This window comes from Pongo abelii, chromosome 15, assembly GCF_028885655.2.
Source record: "Pongo abelii isolate AG06213 chromosome 15, NHGRI_mPonAbe1-v2.0_pri, whole genome shotgun sequence".
In the NCBI taxonomy this organism is placed as follows: Eukaryota; Metazoa; Chordata; class Mammalia; order Primates; family Hominidae; genus Pongo; species Pongo abelii.
Genome location: NC_072000.2, coordinates 110,997,257 through 111,014,950, shown reverse-complemented (window position 1 = coordinate 111,014,950; position 17,694 = coordinate 110,997,257). Strand labels below are relative to the sequence as shown.

General features: G+C 37.4%; 1 pseudogene and 1 gene segment (V, D, J or C); both read left to right on the top strand.

The window, feature by feature from the left end:
* LOC100440146 (immunoglobulin heavy variable 4-59-like) overlaps nt 1-13,143 on the top strand; it is a 24,937-nt gene extending 11,794 nt beyond the window's left edge. The window contains 2 exon segments of the V gene segment in view: nt 9,647-9,766; nt 12,640-13,143. Of these exon segments, the coding sequence occupies nt 9,647-9,735 (89 nt within the window).
* On the top strand, nt 11,946-17,694 carry LOC134759984 (uncharacterized; annotated as a pseudogene).

Below are 17,694 nucleotides of genomic sequence, written 5' to 3'. Positions count from 1 at the left end.
ATCCTCCAGGGGGCTCTCAGGACACCAGGGTGAACTCAGTAAACTGGTGTTCGCTCAGAACCACCAGGGGGCACTGAGGACACCAAGGGGCACTGAGGACACCACTGCTCCCTTAGGAGGCAGATCCACATCAGGTCCCTGGATCCGGGTGGGGAGGGCGGTTCCTTTTGGATCTTGCCACTAACCTTTTGGGAGTTTTCCTGCTTCCTTTGTGTTTTCAAGAATCATTTGCAGATTCTTCTCATGTATAAAGCTCTGCTTTCTTGTATTATGTAATGTTTTTGGCTTTGGATGCTACCAGAATTACATTGTACTGTAAGAGGATTCATTCTTGGTGTGTGCAATAGTGAATGAAAGCTCCAATGTTAGGGGTGGCTTTGAAAGCTACGTTAGGGGTGGCTAAGGGCAGTTAGCAGGAAACGATCATCACTATAGGCTACCCATTTCTTTGCACATTTCCATAAACAATTGTAGTTTATGCCCTAAAAACTGCATGTTTTCTTGGGCATAAACTACACTTTTTTTTTCTTAAATGGCTCCACTCTAAGTCCAGTAATCTAATTAAGCTGTGTTTCAAAGACCACCAATCAAGTTAATTCTGTTTAATGGAACACTTTGTAAAGAAAATATACATCTGTTTTTTTAGAGTTAGCTTTAAACTTTACACTACTTCACAAATATTAATTTGTCAAATTTAGTATCATAATTATCTTCAGTAATTTAAAATCTTAAAGGCATGTCATGTTAAATTAAGTAATCCTAGGTTTCTCACTGTGAATAAGGGTTACTAAGAATTAGAATAGTAAGAGATTACAATTAGTTTTTGGTGAAGTTTATAAAGAAGGATGAGTTTTTTTTTTTTTTTTTTTTGCTTAAAAATATTTTGTTTTCCAGTTCACAGGGCCTTTCAACCGGTTTTAAGACAACCACTGTTTACATCTAAACCTTTTTTTTTTTTGTAAATGACTGCTGAGTTTCTATACATATTCCATAGCTAGAGTTTCAAAGTAAAAGCTCTAGTATCTTTGTATTAGTGTGTGTGTTTGTAGATGTGTTAATATGTGTGTGTGTATATATATACATATATATTTAAGTGTTGTGGCTACTAAGTAAAAAATTGGCTTTAAAATAAATAACTATTTTTAAATTAAGTAAATGAGCCCAATGCATTTGAAGTACATGTGACTTAAATAAATATTTAATAAATAAGTTGGCTTTAAAATTATTGGTAAAAACAAATTAGAGATATTTTAACAATTATCAGCACACCTTATAGTTTATATTAATTCATCAAGTGATTTCATATTTAAAATCACAGCTAGATATTATATGGTATCAAAATTTTTTATGAAGATGATAAAATTATAAACCTCGTTGGCTGGATGCGGTGGCTCACGCCTGTAATCCCAGCACTTTGGAAGGCTGAGGTGGGTGGATCACGAGATGAGGAGATCGAGACCATCCCGGCTAACCCAGTGAAAGGCTAAACCCCATCTCTACTAAAAATACAAAAAGAAAAAAAAAAAATTAGCTGGGTGTGCTGGCAGGTGCCTGTAATCCCAGCTACTGCGGAGGCTGAGGCAGGAGAATGCGTGAACCCCAGAGGCGGAGCTTGCAGTGAGCTGAGATCGCGCCACTGTACTCCAGCCTGGGTGACAGAGCGAGCCTCCGTCTAAAAAATACAACATTTATAAACCTCATTAAAACCAGAATGATCTTTGTAATTTTTTGACAAACAAGATGTTTAATATTGTTGTTTTAATAAAAAACAGGTAAATAGTTATTAGAAAAACAATTATTTGTTTAATCATAAGGTTTTTACTCAGGCAAACACCTGAAATTCATGGGTTGTAACATGGTTAACAGAGAAAAAACTTGAAAGGATGAATTACAGTTTTCATAAATAATCTAGGTAAGCTACTTAATAAATAAAATAGGTAAATGTAATAAAATAAACCTTTTAAATAAACTTGTTCTACAATTTAAAAATCTAAAGTTTAATTAAATAATAGATATTGACTAAATAGGTCATTACTAATTGTTTTAAAAAATATACTATAAGAAAATATTTTTCTAAAAAATTTATTCTTTAAAAAGAATTTAATTCAAAGTTGTTTATATAACATCATAAAAAAGTAAATAAGATAGATTTAAAGAGATTTATTGACATAGAGAAGTACTTTTGGTAAGAAAGGTTAAAATAAAAAAAAATTTTATATGAGAAAAAATCTTGCATGGTAATTTTTTATCCTAAAATAAAATGACTATTTAAGAAAGAGTGACGTTTAGAATAAAAGAAGATGTTGATCTATGCTGCAAACGGTTTGTGTAAGTGAAAATAAGGTTTATAAAAAGTTAATTTATTAAAAAAACTTTATATTATCAAGTTGACTATAATTAAAAGGGAAGTATTTATAATACTCTTTATAGAGATCTGGCTTTTATATAAAAATATACTCATACACTGAAGACTGGTTAGAATGACAAAATTGTCTTACAGTGTTGATTTACAAAATAAAATTATAAGATATTTTAATTTTTTAACCCCCAAATTTAACTTTCATTGCATCTTGCCATTTTTATTTTTTTCCCTTTGAGAGGACTTGAGAGGATCTCCGTTTTTTCCTCAGGTCCTTTAACATTTTTTTTCTTACAGCAGTTAGCTTCTTACTGACTTAACTTCTAACTGTTGTTAGCTTTTAACTGCTATTATTGTCTGATGTTAAAAACATTTTATCTTTAAGTTCTAAATAAAATGTTTCCTTTCAATGTAACATTCTGCACTCTTGGCTTATCTTTAAATGTCTACATTTTTCTATGAAACCAAAATCTCTTGTAATCTGAGTCACATTCTTCTTATGTCTAATTAATTCCAATACTTTTTTCATTAGAGTTGACTTGCAGGTAATCTACATGGATTTCCCCATAGGGAAAAACAATCACACTGTAGAAGGTTTTGTTTCGCCATTTGGTAACTGGCATAAAACAAATTTTATATTTTATTGAAATAATTCCTATGTTACTGTTATTATGTTTTTCAACTTACTGAGATTTTAAGAAAACATAAATTAATGTTATTACATTCATGTAACTATCTGCATTACTTTTAAAGGCCTTGTGCTGCCACATTACTGACCTTTGACTCCTAGGTCTAAAAAGGACACACAGCATTTTGGGAGGCTGAGGCAGGCAGATCACCTGAGCTCAAGAGTTTGAGACCAGCCTGGCCAACACGGCAAAACCCTGTCTTTGTAAGAAATACAAAAATTGCCCAGGCATGGTGGCAGACGCCTTTAATCCCGGCTACTTGGGAGCCTGAGGCAGGGAGAATTGCTTGAACCTGGGAGACAGAGGCTGCAGTGAGCCAAGATCGTGCCACTGAACTCCAGCCTGTGTGATAGAGCAAGATTCCATCTCAGAAAAAATATATAAATAAAATAAAAAGGACACCAAGTCCTGCTAAATCTTAAACACTGACAGCAATTAAAGCTCCATCTACAGACATGGAAGAAAATGACAATAAAAATTCATCATACCCTTAAGACATAAGGCCAGAAATTGAAACTACTCAACAACTCCAGGCCCAGGGACTACTATAGAAGTGGATTTGTAAGATTGTAAAAGCTAATTTTGAGAGATAAAATTATTTGAGAGTTTCTTGTAAATTAAGCATTAATATTAAATGCACACTAATGGAAGTCTAGCATCTGGGCCCCTGTGACAGATTGACAAGGGTTTCTTGAAGAACTAATCTGCTTTTTAATTTAAAAAAATTATAAAAATTTATAAGACCTATGAAAATTATATTTTATGGTAAAAGTAATTATAACTTAATAGATTTATTTCTTAGAATTGAGATAGTTTTAATTTTTGTCATGCTGTTCTTATAAGGGGTTATTGTATAGAAAATTAATTCTTCTCTTTCAAAAATAAAAGTTTTTGCTTTTTTTTAGAAATCACTAAGTTTTCACTTGGCTAAATTAATTACTTTATAATAATCTGTAATTCCATTTTGTAATATCAAGTGTTGTAAATAAACTTTTGATATTTGACCTGCTACACAAAATAAAATTCTAAATTCAGTCATTTGACCTCATTATTCTTTTTTGATATTTGATCCCCTGAAGCCAAAAAGAAACATATTTAGCTTATTTGGTATAATTAAATTACACAGGAAGCAATGTCAAATTTGAAATGGTGTTTAACTTTGGACTATATTTGTATAAATGTGGACTATATAATTGGAGTATATTCATATAAATTAGAGTATATGTTCTAAAATGATATAAGATTCAATTGATTTTGATTTATCAGTATATTTTGTCAGTAGTACTTATGATTATTATGTAAAATTTTTGTTCATTGCAGAAATAACCAAATTTTCTCCTCAATTCTGTCTTTAACCATGGCTATTCTAAAACATCAGCCATCCACAATTGTTTTAATTTGATTCTTTATCAGGTGGCTTATAATAATTTATAGAATTTTGAGGGGTACTCTTAAATATACAATTGTGACAATTTTATAAATTGTGCCATTGATATAGAGAGAAAAACTTCCAAGACTCTCATTGAGACCTGATGCATTTATGATGATTGTTAATCTAACATCAAGAAGGACAGGACTTAATTGCATGAACTGAACTAACAGGAGACTGAAATAAATTTTATGGTTTATTCTTTAAAGCATTTGCAAATTACTTATATTGTGTTTTTCAGAATCAAAAAAATACTCTTAAGCTATTCATCATTTTTAACAATTGAGTATAGTACATTCTAGTGAGAAAATTTAAAAACATAATTTCTTCTTCTCTACATAATTTCTCCAAAATTGGAAAACTGTGAGTATTGTCATATCAAAATATTAATTCACATAGGTTCAGTATAAATCTGCTTTCTTCCATAACAGGGCACAATTGGAGACAATGCTCATTTTACCGAGACTTTAACTTAAATGACATATTTTCATATTTAGTTTATAAAATGAATTTAAGCTGTATAGCTGATAAAAGCCCCTTGGGAAAACTGGCATGTAACCTGTTTTGTTCAGGGCCCTGAGCTGTAGTAAGTCAATAATTTTACTCTCTGATAGGCCCAGGAATCCCAAGTTGTCCTGGAAACTTGAAAAAAGAGGAAGTAACCCAATTCATATAGCCATCTGAAGGCACAGATAAAACATTGGCTGAGCTTTAGGCTTTTAAATATTCTACCCTTAGATTTCTTATAAAAAATTTCCAGCAAGGCCAATTTATGAATTAAATAGCCTACGTACAAAAAAAATAGAAAAATGAGAGCTAATATGTTAAATTACTATTTTTGCCGCAACTTATACAAAAAATCAGACCAAGTATAATAAACCTAAAACTTATATTACAAATAAATTTGCCCTACTATGATTGTGTCTCTACGTTGGGGAATTATAGAGAGAAATATTGTTTCAAAATAAAATATAGTGCTTCTGTTATTATAGTCTAATGTTGGCCACTTGTTTTTCAATTTATATTATTTTCTAAAATTTATATTAGTTTCTACAAAAATGTATACTTGCATAAGCCTCCAAAATATTTTTCCTGATTTAAAATGACCAGAAGTTAAACTGTGCTTTCTTACAGCTAGACATCTTATACTCTAAAGAAAATAAAATCAATGATATGGTTTGGTTCTGTGTCCCCACCCCAATGTTATCTTGGATTGGAATAATTCCCACATGTCAAGGGTGGAACGAGGTCGGGATAATTGAATCATGGAGGCTGTTTTCTCCATGCTGTTCTCCTGTTAGTGAGTTCTCACAAGATCTGATGGTTTTATAAGGGGCCTCCCTCTTCACTTGGCACTTCTCTCTTGCAGCCATGTGAAGATGCACGTGTTTGCTGCCCCTTCCATCATGATTGTAAATTTCTTGTGGCCTCCTCAGCCATGCAGAACTGTGAGACAATTAAACCTTTTTTCTTTATAATTTACCCAGCCTTGGGTATGTCCTTATAGCAGCATGAAAACAGACTAATATAAGCAACATAATTATATACAAAAACTCTTTTATACCTGCCTACTGTGAAAGGAAAATAAATCTTGAGACTGCAAAATCACTAAGCTAAATGGAAGAGTCAAGCTGGTGTTACAGGAGATAGAAAAACAATATTTCGGTAGATAGCATGAAAGAGTCTCTGGCAAAAACTTTTCTTCTAACAAAAATCAGCTTGGCAATTACTTATTTTCTATTTGCACGCAGTTCAAAGAAATCACTTCTAACAAAAAGCAGCCTGAAAGACCAGGCTGTAAAACATATGTAAGCAACTCTGCCACAGAGAGGGTGTTTCTAGGTGTAATCACCAAACTTCACATACATACATTGGGTCCTAGTAAAAACAGTGGGCCTTAATGAGCACTTTCCTTTCCTTTTCTGGGGGCACTATAACATAGGAAAGCTGGAAACTTGCATAAGGTTTGGGATGCCCGCACTTGCAAGGAGGTACCTGGGACCTGGCATGGAAAATCCTCTTCCCCTTTTTGGCACATGCATGGTGGAAGGAGATAAGCAGCATGGAGTAGACCAAGCTAAGAGCCCATCTGCATAAAGTAACTGTGAGGTGAGGCTGCCAGAGACTTCGCTCTATGCAGATGGCACACCTTATCCTAACTGTTCTTGCACCCTATGTTGATAAGATACCCTCTTTCCATGAGCACATTTATAAAAATCCTTACATTTTACTTCAGCACGGCAACCCATTTGGAACCTCTCTTTGTGACTGAGAGCTTTCTTCTTTTTTCTTTTACCTATTAAAGTTCTGCTGTAACCTCACCCTTTGTGGGTCTGCATCCTTGATTTTCAGGTCCATGAGACAAAGAACTTCTGGTGATATTCCAGACAACAAGGCTGCTTTACTGGAAAGTGCTTTGGGCAAATCTGCCTCCCATTCTATTCAAAGTCATTCCTCTGAGGCTCACCTGGACAAATACATATCTGATTGCTTTCTCTACACTATCATTTATATGAAAATGAAGACTCACTGAGCCAGACTAAATTATGTATTCAGTGGAAGGCTGATAAAGGAATCAAAAGAATGTAACCTAATGTCTCTTATGTACTTCTAACCTGCAAGCCCCCATTTTGATTTGTCCTGCCTTACAGGAAAAAAAAATGTACATTTTACATATATTGATTGATGTCTCATATTACATTTAAAACCAATGTACATTTTACATATATTGATTGATGTCTCATAAAAGCAAGCTGTACTTCAGTCACCTTGGGCAGATGTCTCAGGACCTCCTGAGGCTGGTCAGGGTTGGGTTCTTTGGCAAAATAAGTGTATTAGTCTGTTCTCATGCTGCTAATAAAAACATAACCAAGAGGGGGTAATTTATAAAGAAAAGTGGTTTAATTGACTCACAGTTCCACATGGCTGGGAAGGCTTCACAATCATGTCAGAAAAGCAAGGGACATCTTACATGGTGGCAGACAAGAGAGAGCTTGTGCAGGGGAACTCCCCTTCATAAAACCAGGACTTACTATCATCAGAACAGCATGGGAAAGACCTGCCCCTATGATTCAATTACCTCTCACTGGGTCCTTCCAATGACACGTGGGAATTGTGGGACTACAGTGCAAGATGAGATTTGGATGGGGACACAGACAAACCATATTAATAAACTTCCTAAGTTGACTGAGACCTGTATCAGATATTTGTTGTTTATCCTACTAATGTACAGCCTTCATAGTTACAAGGCTTATATCAGTTTCCAGGATTGTTTCCCCTTTTTGTTGTTGGTTATTTCCTCCTTTATATGCTTTTCTTCTCTTTCCCCCTATTTTTTTATTAATGGGTTGTGAGACTTCACAACATTTGAAATATGGGTAAAAGTGAGCTATCCTAACAAACTGGGACCTATTTATCAAGGAATAAACCATCCAACCCATGAAAGATACAACAACACAGGAGACCAGAGACAAATTTTTTTAGTAAAATACATTCTCTGAAAGATTTTGAAAAAGAAAAGGTGGGGAAAGTATAAAATCATTCTGTCATGAGGCGAAAAAAAAAACTAAAAGATGAGTCATGTAAGAAACTGATTTTCCTTTCATTCCTAAGAAAATAGCCACAGATAAAAGGTTAAACAGCTTCACAGATAGCTACTATTTGTTCATTTTTGAAATACTGCAGGAGAATTACATAATTTTCTGTTTCCCTATGCGCTTCTTTTTCATTACAACATGTAAATTCTCATACCGTCCTTCTTTCCCCTCTAGCCAGCTTTTCCCCTTTATATATTGAAAGCCCTAAAAACTGTCTTTGGGAAACGGCACTGACCACACACTGTTTCTGTGATTACTTTTACTTTTCTTCCAGGCATGTCCTAACTTTGGCAAAATTAATTTTAATTTGATTGAGATCTGTCTCAGAACTCTTTGGTTTGCACTAGGAAAGATGCCAAATTAGGAGCCAATTACTGTAAAACTCAGCCATACCACTGTGTGTGTGTGTGTGTGTGTGTGTGTGTGTGTGTGTGTGTATGTGTGTGTACATGTGTGCTTTAAGCCATGTCGATTTGGTGTGAGCTTTGAATAGAGAATTCTAAAATAAATAAGAGACTCCTGTGAATTCTATGAAAATTTCTGGACTCACCAATGATCTTGATTGTGTCATTGCATCTGACAGTCCCAGGGAAGAGACTCTCTGGTGGTTTCATAAAATCTGTGCTTGGGTTCCCCCTGCAGTTTCCTGGGTATAGTGATGCCAAATCACTGTTTAAGAGATAATTTCAAAACATAAGATGCTGCTGAAAGAGCATTTTGAACCAGGGGACAGCCCCTTCATTCTGGGAGAGTGATATTGGGAGAATATGCTCTGGGAGCCCAAACAGCATCCTCCCCTGCAGGGTGAGGGCAGAGCTGCAGGGCAGGCCCAGAACCCACTCAACACAGATGTCAGCCCTGGAGCTGCTGCAGAGGAGTCTGAGGATAAAATTTTTCCAGCACCTGAATTACACTTATTTCAAAACAAAAATGCAATTAAAAAGTTAAAATAAGTAATTAAGACACAGTGGCTTACACCTATAATCCGAGAAATTTGAGAGGCTGAAGTGGGAAGATTACATGAACCCAGGAGTTTGAGATCAGCCTGTGAAAAATAGTGAGGCTTCATTTTTATTTCTGGAAAAAAAAATTAACCCAATGAGTCAATGAGAACGAAATTTGAAAAAAGAAAATTTTAGAGTTTTCAGATATCTTAATAGTTGGAAGATGTAGAACAAAAATAATTTTATCAATCCAATGTGTACAAATACTGAGAGACACATTCATGCCAAGAATTCAACCTGCTGAGGGCAAAACCCAAAAAAACGTTGAGGTTGTTAATGTTCCATTTGAAGGTGAGATCATTTTGAGGACCATGTCCTGTGAGAGTTTGTTTCTCTATTAGAGGAGTTCTGTACTCGTAAAGTTCTGGACATGCCAGGAGACAAGTATCAGTAAACAAACAGCAGAACTTGAACTTCAGCTTCCCACCGTGGCATTCTCCATGCGTCATCTCTCTAGCATTTCTCATGCTAGATCAGGTCTTTAGCTATGAAATATTCCACCTAATTAACATGGAAATAGATTGAAGTCTACAGAGTTAAATATGTATATTTTCTCCTGTTTTTCCCAGTTGTTCCCTCCCACAGCTGTAATATTCTCCGCTGTTCTCATCACCTTCTGTATTGCCATGCCCTGCAGGTTAAGGATTTGATTCCATGACTGAGAGGAGGTACAGGTCCATGGAACTTTGGTGAGAACCTCTGTTTTTATTTCATTTCCTCTGGGGCTCCACAAGTGCCTGTGGAAGCACGGTTTCAGTGGCTTGCCCCTGCAGGGTAGATAATTCCTTGGTTCTGTAGTGCTAATGAGGGATTCGGTCTGAATGCATTTCAGAAGTATGGGTTCTCCTTCTCTCTCATACAGACACTTTGGGAAATGAAGATTTTTCTGATTGTCCCCATTCTAGAGCAAAGGGATTCAACTGGATAGGAATGCTGATAAAAGAAAACCTTTGGCCAAATTAAATTTAAAGGAGTTTAATTGAGCAATGGATGATTCATGAATCAGGCAGCCCCCAGAATCACAGCAGATTCAAAGAGACTTCAGTGCAGCCATGTTGTGGAAGAAGATTAATATATATTTTAAAAACAATGTCCAGAAATCAGAAGTGAGGTACAGAAAAAGGTGGATTGGTTACAGGTGGGTGTTTGTCTATTTAAACACAGTTTGCACACTCAAGAGTGTATGACTGGTTGAGGTATGGCTGCTGGAATTGGCTAAGGCTCAGCTATTGTTACAGGTGCATACTCCTAAGTTAGGTTTTCAATCTTGTCCACCTATTCAGGTAGGTTACAGTTTGTCCACAAGGACTCAAACAAAGAAGTAGGGAGTCCTTCTCAGGCCATATTTAATGCACTTTATCAGTGCCCTTCAGCATATGGTTCCTAAGAATTTCACACTGCAACACATTTACCACACTGGAATTTAAGCAATCCAACATGTTTGTAGTTTTATCTTGTAATAGGCTATATGTCATGTGGCAGCTTCTTGCCTCAGTTTAGCTAACACCATGGCTTTTTTCTCTCTACAAGAACTTGTTTCTCCCAAGATTTCCATGTTTGTGAAAGGAAAAGAAATCTTTGGGACCCCCAAATCACTAAGCCAAAGGGAAAAGTCAAGCTGAAAACTGCTTAGGGCAAACCCACCTCCATTCTTTCCCTAAAATGATAGCTACTAAGGTTTTAAAAAGCTACATACCTCCTTCAAAATTTGACCCAAAGGAGAACCCTAGTGGACCAAGGACAGACAGAGTCATTTCTCTGCTCACATAAGTCAAATGCATATCTGATTGCTACCTTTGCTCCATTGTTTCGCTAAGCCAGACTAAGGCCCATGTGAATATTCCTTTAATTGCACATTTAGTTAAAGGCTAATCAGAAACTCAAAAGAATGCATTTGTCTCATACCTACCTATGATCTGGAAGCTCTCTCCCCACTTCAAGTTGTCCTGCCTTACTGAGTTAAATCAATATACATCTTACATATATTAATTAATGTTTCATGTCTCCCTAAATTGTATAAAACCAAGCTGTGTTCCGCCATCTTGGGCACATGTCGTCGGGACTCCCTGAGGTGGTGTCACAGGCATGTCCTTAATCTTGGAAAATGAACTTCCTAAATCTATTGAGATTAGTCTCAGATACTCTTTGGTTTACAGGTTTGTTTTCTATTGCATAACTTGATTATCTGAAATATTAAAGAAAATTTGCCAAATAGCATATTCTCGTTTGTTTTTTTGTTGCAAAAAGAAATATATTTATAAAATTTATATATAATTTATAATCTATGTACATTACCAAACTGAGTAGCATATTTATTATTAAGACCCAGAGTAATGAATAATTCAAATACCAATTAGCAACTTAATAGAAAAACAAATTATGCTACATTTGTTGGCTGAAATGCTACCCATTATTTATCAGAAACACATACAACATAAAAGGTTTAATTTCCAGTATTTCTATTGAGAAAAATAAGCCAAATAGATAAGAGTACATATCATATTATTCATTCTTATAAATTCTAGAAAATAAAAGCTAGTATAAAGAAATATGAAAACATCAGTAGTTTTACAAGGAAATGGTAGAAGGAAGGAGAAAAATCAAAAAAATATAAAAGGACAAGAGAAATGCTGAGGAGACTTGTCACCTTCTTTAAAATAGAGATTTTTTTCAAAGTTTACTATTACACAGGGTAAATATGTGAATTTTATTATCTGTCAATTAAAACTCATAAAATTTATTGCAAGTAAACAACTAAAAACTTAGACAAAAAAGGGATGATAGGAAGGAACAAATAAATATGTTAAATATCATATACACCAAATATTTATCTGCCTGACGCCTAGTTGTCTCTGTATTTTTAGGTAAATGCAGGAAAATTACACAGGTTCTCATGACAGGAAGTGGATTCTGCAAACCACACTAGGCCCATTTAGCTCTGTCCTAGACTTGGTTCAGAGAGCAACTGAGGCCAGTTGTGAGGAGCATAGGCCCAGATATTAGGACTCACTCATGCCAGATATAAACCCATGGACAAATATATAGCCCCTCCATGTGTAGGTTCACTTTTACATCTGTAAATGAAGAAACTACCAACTCCTAAATAACATAATTTATATACATAGGTAAAAATAATTAAAAATGTGATAGTTGTTCAATGTTTATCACAGAACAATTTCAAAATAAGACAGCATTTTCCCAAACACAATCATTGTCATCAGAATCCCCCAGGACGCTCTCATGTGCTCTTGGCCCTGCCCTCTCCTCAGGCGTCCCACCCCAGAGCTTGCTATGTAGTAGTAGACATGCAAATAGGGCCCTCACTCTCCTGATGAAAACCAGCCCAGCCCTGACCCTGCAGCTTTCCCAGGTGCTTCCATTCAGTGATCAGGACTGAACACACAGAACTCATCATGCAGTTTGTGCTGAGCTGGGTTTTCCTTGTTGCTGTTTTAAAAGGTGATTCATGGAGAACTACAGATGTTGAGTGTGAGTGGACATGAGTGAGCAAAACAGTGGGTATGTGTGTCAGTTTCTGACCTTGGTGTCTCTGTGTTTGCAGGTGTCCAGTGTGAGGTGCAGCTGGTGGAGTCTGGGGGAGGCTTGGTACAGCCTGGGGGGTCCCTCAGACTCTCCTATGCAGCCTCTGGATTCACTGTCAGTAGCAATGAGATGAGCTGGATCCGCCAGGCTCCAGGGAAGGGGCTGGAGTGGGTCTCAACCATTAGTAGAGGTGGTAGCACATACTACACAGACTCCGTGAAGGGCAGATTCACCATCTCCAGAGACAATTCCAAGAACACGCTGTATCTTCAAATGAACAGCCTGAGAGTGGAGGACACGGCTGTGTATTACTGTGCGAGAGACACAGTGAAGGGAAGTCACTGTGTGCCCAAACACAAACCTCCCTGCAGGAACACTGGGAGGAAGCAGCTGCAGGGGGCGCTCAGGATCCACTGATCAGAGTCAGCCCCAGAGGCAGGTGCAGAGGGAGGCTGATTTCCTGTTAGGACGTGGGACTTCATCTTCTTCCAACAGTTTCTGTAATAAACCTCTCTAATTTTAGAATTCTGTGGTTCCTAATGTCATCTCTACATATTTTCAAAAGATCATTTTAATATGAGGACATAACCTCTCATGTACCAAATGCACATTGATGCTTACAAAGATGAAAAGTTCTCAACCATTGTCACCAGGATCGCAGTCCTGAGGAAGCTCACGGGTGCCTGATGAGTCTCCTCCATTCAGCCCCAGGACAGAAACCTCAGGGAGATTCCTGGACCAGAACGGCAGGGATTCTGATCACAGCCAATAGAGAGGCTGGGCCAGGGTCAGTGTCCTTTAGAAGCTCACAGGGTTCAGGTATGACCCTTCTGACCCTAAAGCCAGTCAGCATCAGCATGATCTGGTGCTCCTTTTGCTCCCAATACATGTTCTTTCTTTGGAGTGTTTGTTCTCCCTTTTTTATTTGCTTTTCCTGCTTCCTGAAAAAGAAACACATGGTCTCTGTGGTCTACACTCCAGGGCTCAAGGCATTTTCTTAGAACTCAGGCAAGGCTCAGGCTTGGCTACTCCAGCCACGCGGGAGAGGCTGATGAGACTTCCTTCTCTCCCCATATTCTCAGGACCCTCCTCTGCATTGTGTGTAGACTCATCTGGGAATGCAATTGGCCGTTAATAGTGAAGGGGATAAACTCGTTTGATCAAAATGGGATGTGGATGTGGAATTAACCCTGTTCTGTGCACACTGTAGAGTCATCTTCTTCGGAAGTAGTGTTAGAAAGAGCTTGTGAAATTTATCGGCATCAAAATGGATCCACTTGTGTTAAAACCCTAATGAATGAAGCTGGGGAAGGCCATGAAGGAGGGTTCTAACACACATATTCCTGATAAGAAGAACTATCATAAATAGACTCTGCACAGCCACAACCTTTTACACAGAGGCCACCACAGCCTTAAAGGATTTATTTCTCCAAGTAAATCTGCCCAGCAACTGCCTGTTCAACCTTACACCGCTGTCTCAAAATAGCTGCTGTCACCCTCCTCATTTTTCCTTAATTCTTTTTTATTATTTTTAAAATTATACTTTAAGTTCTAGGGTACATGTGCACAAAGTGCAGGTTTGTTACATATGTATACATGTGCCATGTTGTGTGCTGCACCCGTTAACTCGTCATTTACATGAGGTATTTCTCCTAATGCTGTCCCTCCCACTTCCCCCAATCCCACTACAGGCCCCGGTGTGTGATGTTCCCCACCCTGTGTGCACATGTTCTCCTTAATTCTTTATGTTCCTTTACCTACCTGAATGCACCCATACATATTTTAATTGAAATGCACATCCTAGAAAAAATATTATTATACTTTATAGTCTCTGTCTGTTATTCAGGTTGACAAGCTACAGACGGACATGCCACTTTTCTGTGAGACGCAGAGGATGACAGTTTTTGGAGATGTCTAGGAATAGCCAATGTCCATAAGATCAGCCATCAGTAAGTGCAGACTGGAGGTCCCAGAGAGAGGTGAAGCGGCTGAATCACCATGGAATTTCATTTTCTCCAGTTCTGCTCTGATGGAATCAGGCCCATCCATTTTATCAATGACAATCTACCTAACCTAGAGTCAACTGATGACAGTATTAATATCATCTATTAAGTAAAGTCATAACTATATATATAGTGAGAGAGGGAGAGAGAGAGAGATGGAGTCTCACTCTGTCACCCAGGCTGGAGTGCAATGTCGTGATCTTGGCTCACTGCAACCGCTGTCTCCCGAGTTCAAGCAGTTCTGCTGTCTCAGCCTCCTCCCAGTATCTGGGAATACAGGCACACACCACCATGTCTGGCTAATTTTTGTATTTTTAGTAGAGACAGTGTTTCACCACATTGGTCAGGCTGGTCTCAAACTACTGACCTCAGGTGATCCACCCACCTCAGTCTCCCAAAGTGCTGGGATTACAGGGGCAGGCCACCAAGTCCAGCTAATTTTTGGATTTTCAGTAGAGACCGGATTTCACAATATTGGTCAGGCTGGTCTCAAACTCCTGATCTCAGCCTCCCAAAGTGCTGGGATTAAGGATGTGAGCCACTGTGCCCGGCTAACATCACCTACATTAATGTTGGATTGAATAACTACAATGTCTACCCTAACCAAATGTACCATCAAACTTACCATTACCCAGAGGGAAGAATCTTTAACATGAAATCTATATTCTTAAATGTTTTAAGGTGTAAAACTGACCACTATACAACCACCCAATTATGATTTTGCTAATGAGTTGTAGAAGTTGCATGTATATTTTGGATATTAACACTTTTTCAGATGCACGGCTTAGAATTATATTCTCTCATTCTGGAGGTTGGAATTTTTTCCACACTTTGCAGCATCTTTTTGTTGTGATGTAGTTCAATTCTGCTTTTATTGTCTGTGCCTTTCAATTCTGCTTTTATTGTCTGTGCCTTTAATTTGAAATATAGGAAATCATCCTTTTTTATATACTTTAAATTTTAGAGTACGTGTGCACAACGTGCAGGTTTGTTACATATGCATACATGTGCCATGTTGGTGTGCTGCACCCAGTAACTCGTCATTTAACATTAGGTGTATCTCCTAATGCTATCCCTCTCCCCTCCCCCCAACCCACAACAGGCCCTGGTGTGTGATGTTCCCCTTCCTGTGTCCATGTATTCTCATTGTTCAATTCCCACCTATGAGTGAGAAAATGCGGAGTTTGGTTTTTTGTCTTTGCGATAGTTTGCTGAGAATGATGGTTTCCAGCTTCATCCATGTCCCTACAAAGGGCATGATCTCATCATTTTTTATGGCTGCATAGTATGCCATGGTGCATATGTGCCACATTTTCTTTTTTTTATTATTATTATTATTTATTTATTTATTTATTCATTATTATTATACTTTAAGTTTTAGGGTACATGTGCACAATGTGCAGGTTAGTTACATATGTATACATGTGCCATGCTGGTGCGCTGCACCCACTAACTCATCATCAAGCATTAGGTATATCTCCCAATGCTATCCCTCCCCCTTCCCCCCATCCCACAACAGTCCCCAGAGTGTGATGTTCCCCTTCCTGTGTCCATGTGTTCTCATTGTTCAATTCCCATCTATGAGTGAGAATATGCGGTGTTTGGTTTTTTGTTCTTGCGATAGTTTACTGAGAATGATGATTTCCAATTTCATCCATGTCTCTACAAAGGACATGAACTCATCATTTTTTATGGCTGCATAGTATCCCATGGTGTATATGTGCCACATTTTCTTAATCCAGTCTAACATTTTTGGACATTTGGGTTGGTTCCAAGTCTTTGCTATTGTGAATAGTGCCACAGTAAACATACGTGTGCATGTGTCTTTATAGCAGCATGATTTATAATCCTTTGGGTATATACCCAGTAATGGGATGGCTGGGTCAAATGGTATTTCTAGTTCTAGATCCCTGAAGAATCGCCACACTGCCTTCCACAATGGTTGAACTAGTTTACAGTCCCACCAACAGTGTAAAAGTGTTCCTATTTCTCCACATCCTCTCCAGCACCTGTTGTTTCCTGACTTGTTAATGATCACAATTCTAACTGGTGTGAGAGGGTATCTCTTTGTGGTTTTGATTTGCATTTCTCTAATGGCCAGTGATGATGAGCATTTTTTTCATGTGTCTTTTGTCTGTATAAATCTCTTCTTTTGAGAAGTGTCTGTTCATGTCCTTCGCCCACTTTTTGATGGGGTTGTTTGCTTTTTTCTTGTAAATTTGTTTGAGTTCATTGTAGATTCTGGATATTAGCCCTTTGTCAGATGAGTAGATTGAAAAAATGTTTTCCCATTCTGTAGGTTGCCTGTTCACTCTGATGGTAGTTTCTTTTGCTGTGCAGAAGCTCTTTGGTTCAACACACGCAAATCAATAAACATAATCCAGCATACAAACAGAACCAATGACAAAAACCATATGATTATCTCAATAGATGCAGAAAAGGCCTTTGACAAAATTCAACAATGCTTCATGCTAAAAATTCTCAATAAATTAGGTATTGATGGGACGTATCTCAAAATAATAAGAGCTATCTATGACAGACCCACAGCCAATATCATACTGAATGGACAAAAACTGGAAGCATTCCCTTTGAAAACTGGCACAAGACAGGGATGCCCTCTCTCACCACTCCTATTCAACACAGTGTTGGAAGTTCTGGCCAGGGCAATCAGGCAGAAGGAAATAAAGGGTATTCAATTAGGAAAAGAGGAAGTCAAATTGTCCCTGTTTGCAGATGACATGATTTTATATCTAGAAAACCACATTGTCTCAGCCCAAAATCTCCTTAAGCTGATAGGCAACTTCAGCAAAGTATCAGGATACAAAATCAATGTGCAAAAATCAAAAGCATTCTTATACACCAATAGCAGACAAACAGAGAGCCAAGTCATGAGTGAACTCCCATTCAAAATTGCTTCAAAGAGAATCAAATACCTAGGAATCCAACTTACAAGGGATGTGAAGGACCTCTTCAAGGAGAACTACAAACCACTGCTCAATGAAATAAAAGAGGATACAAACAAATGGAAGAACATTCCACGCTCATGGGTAGGAAGAATCAATATCATGACA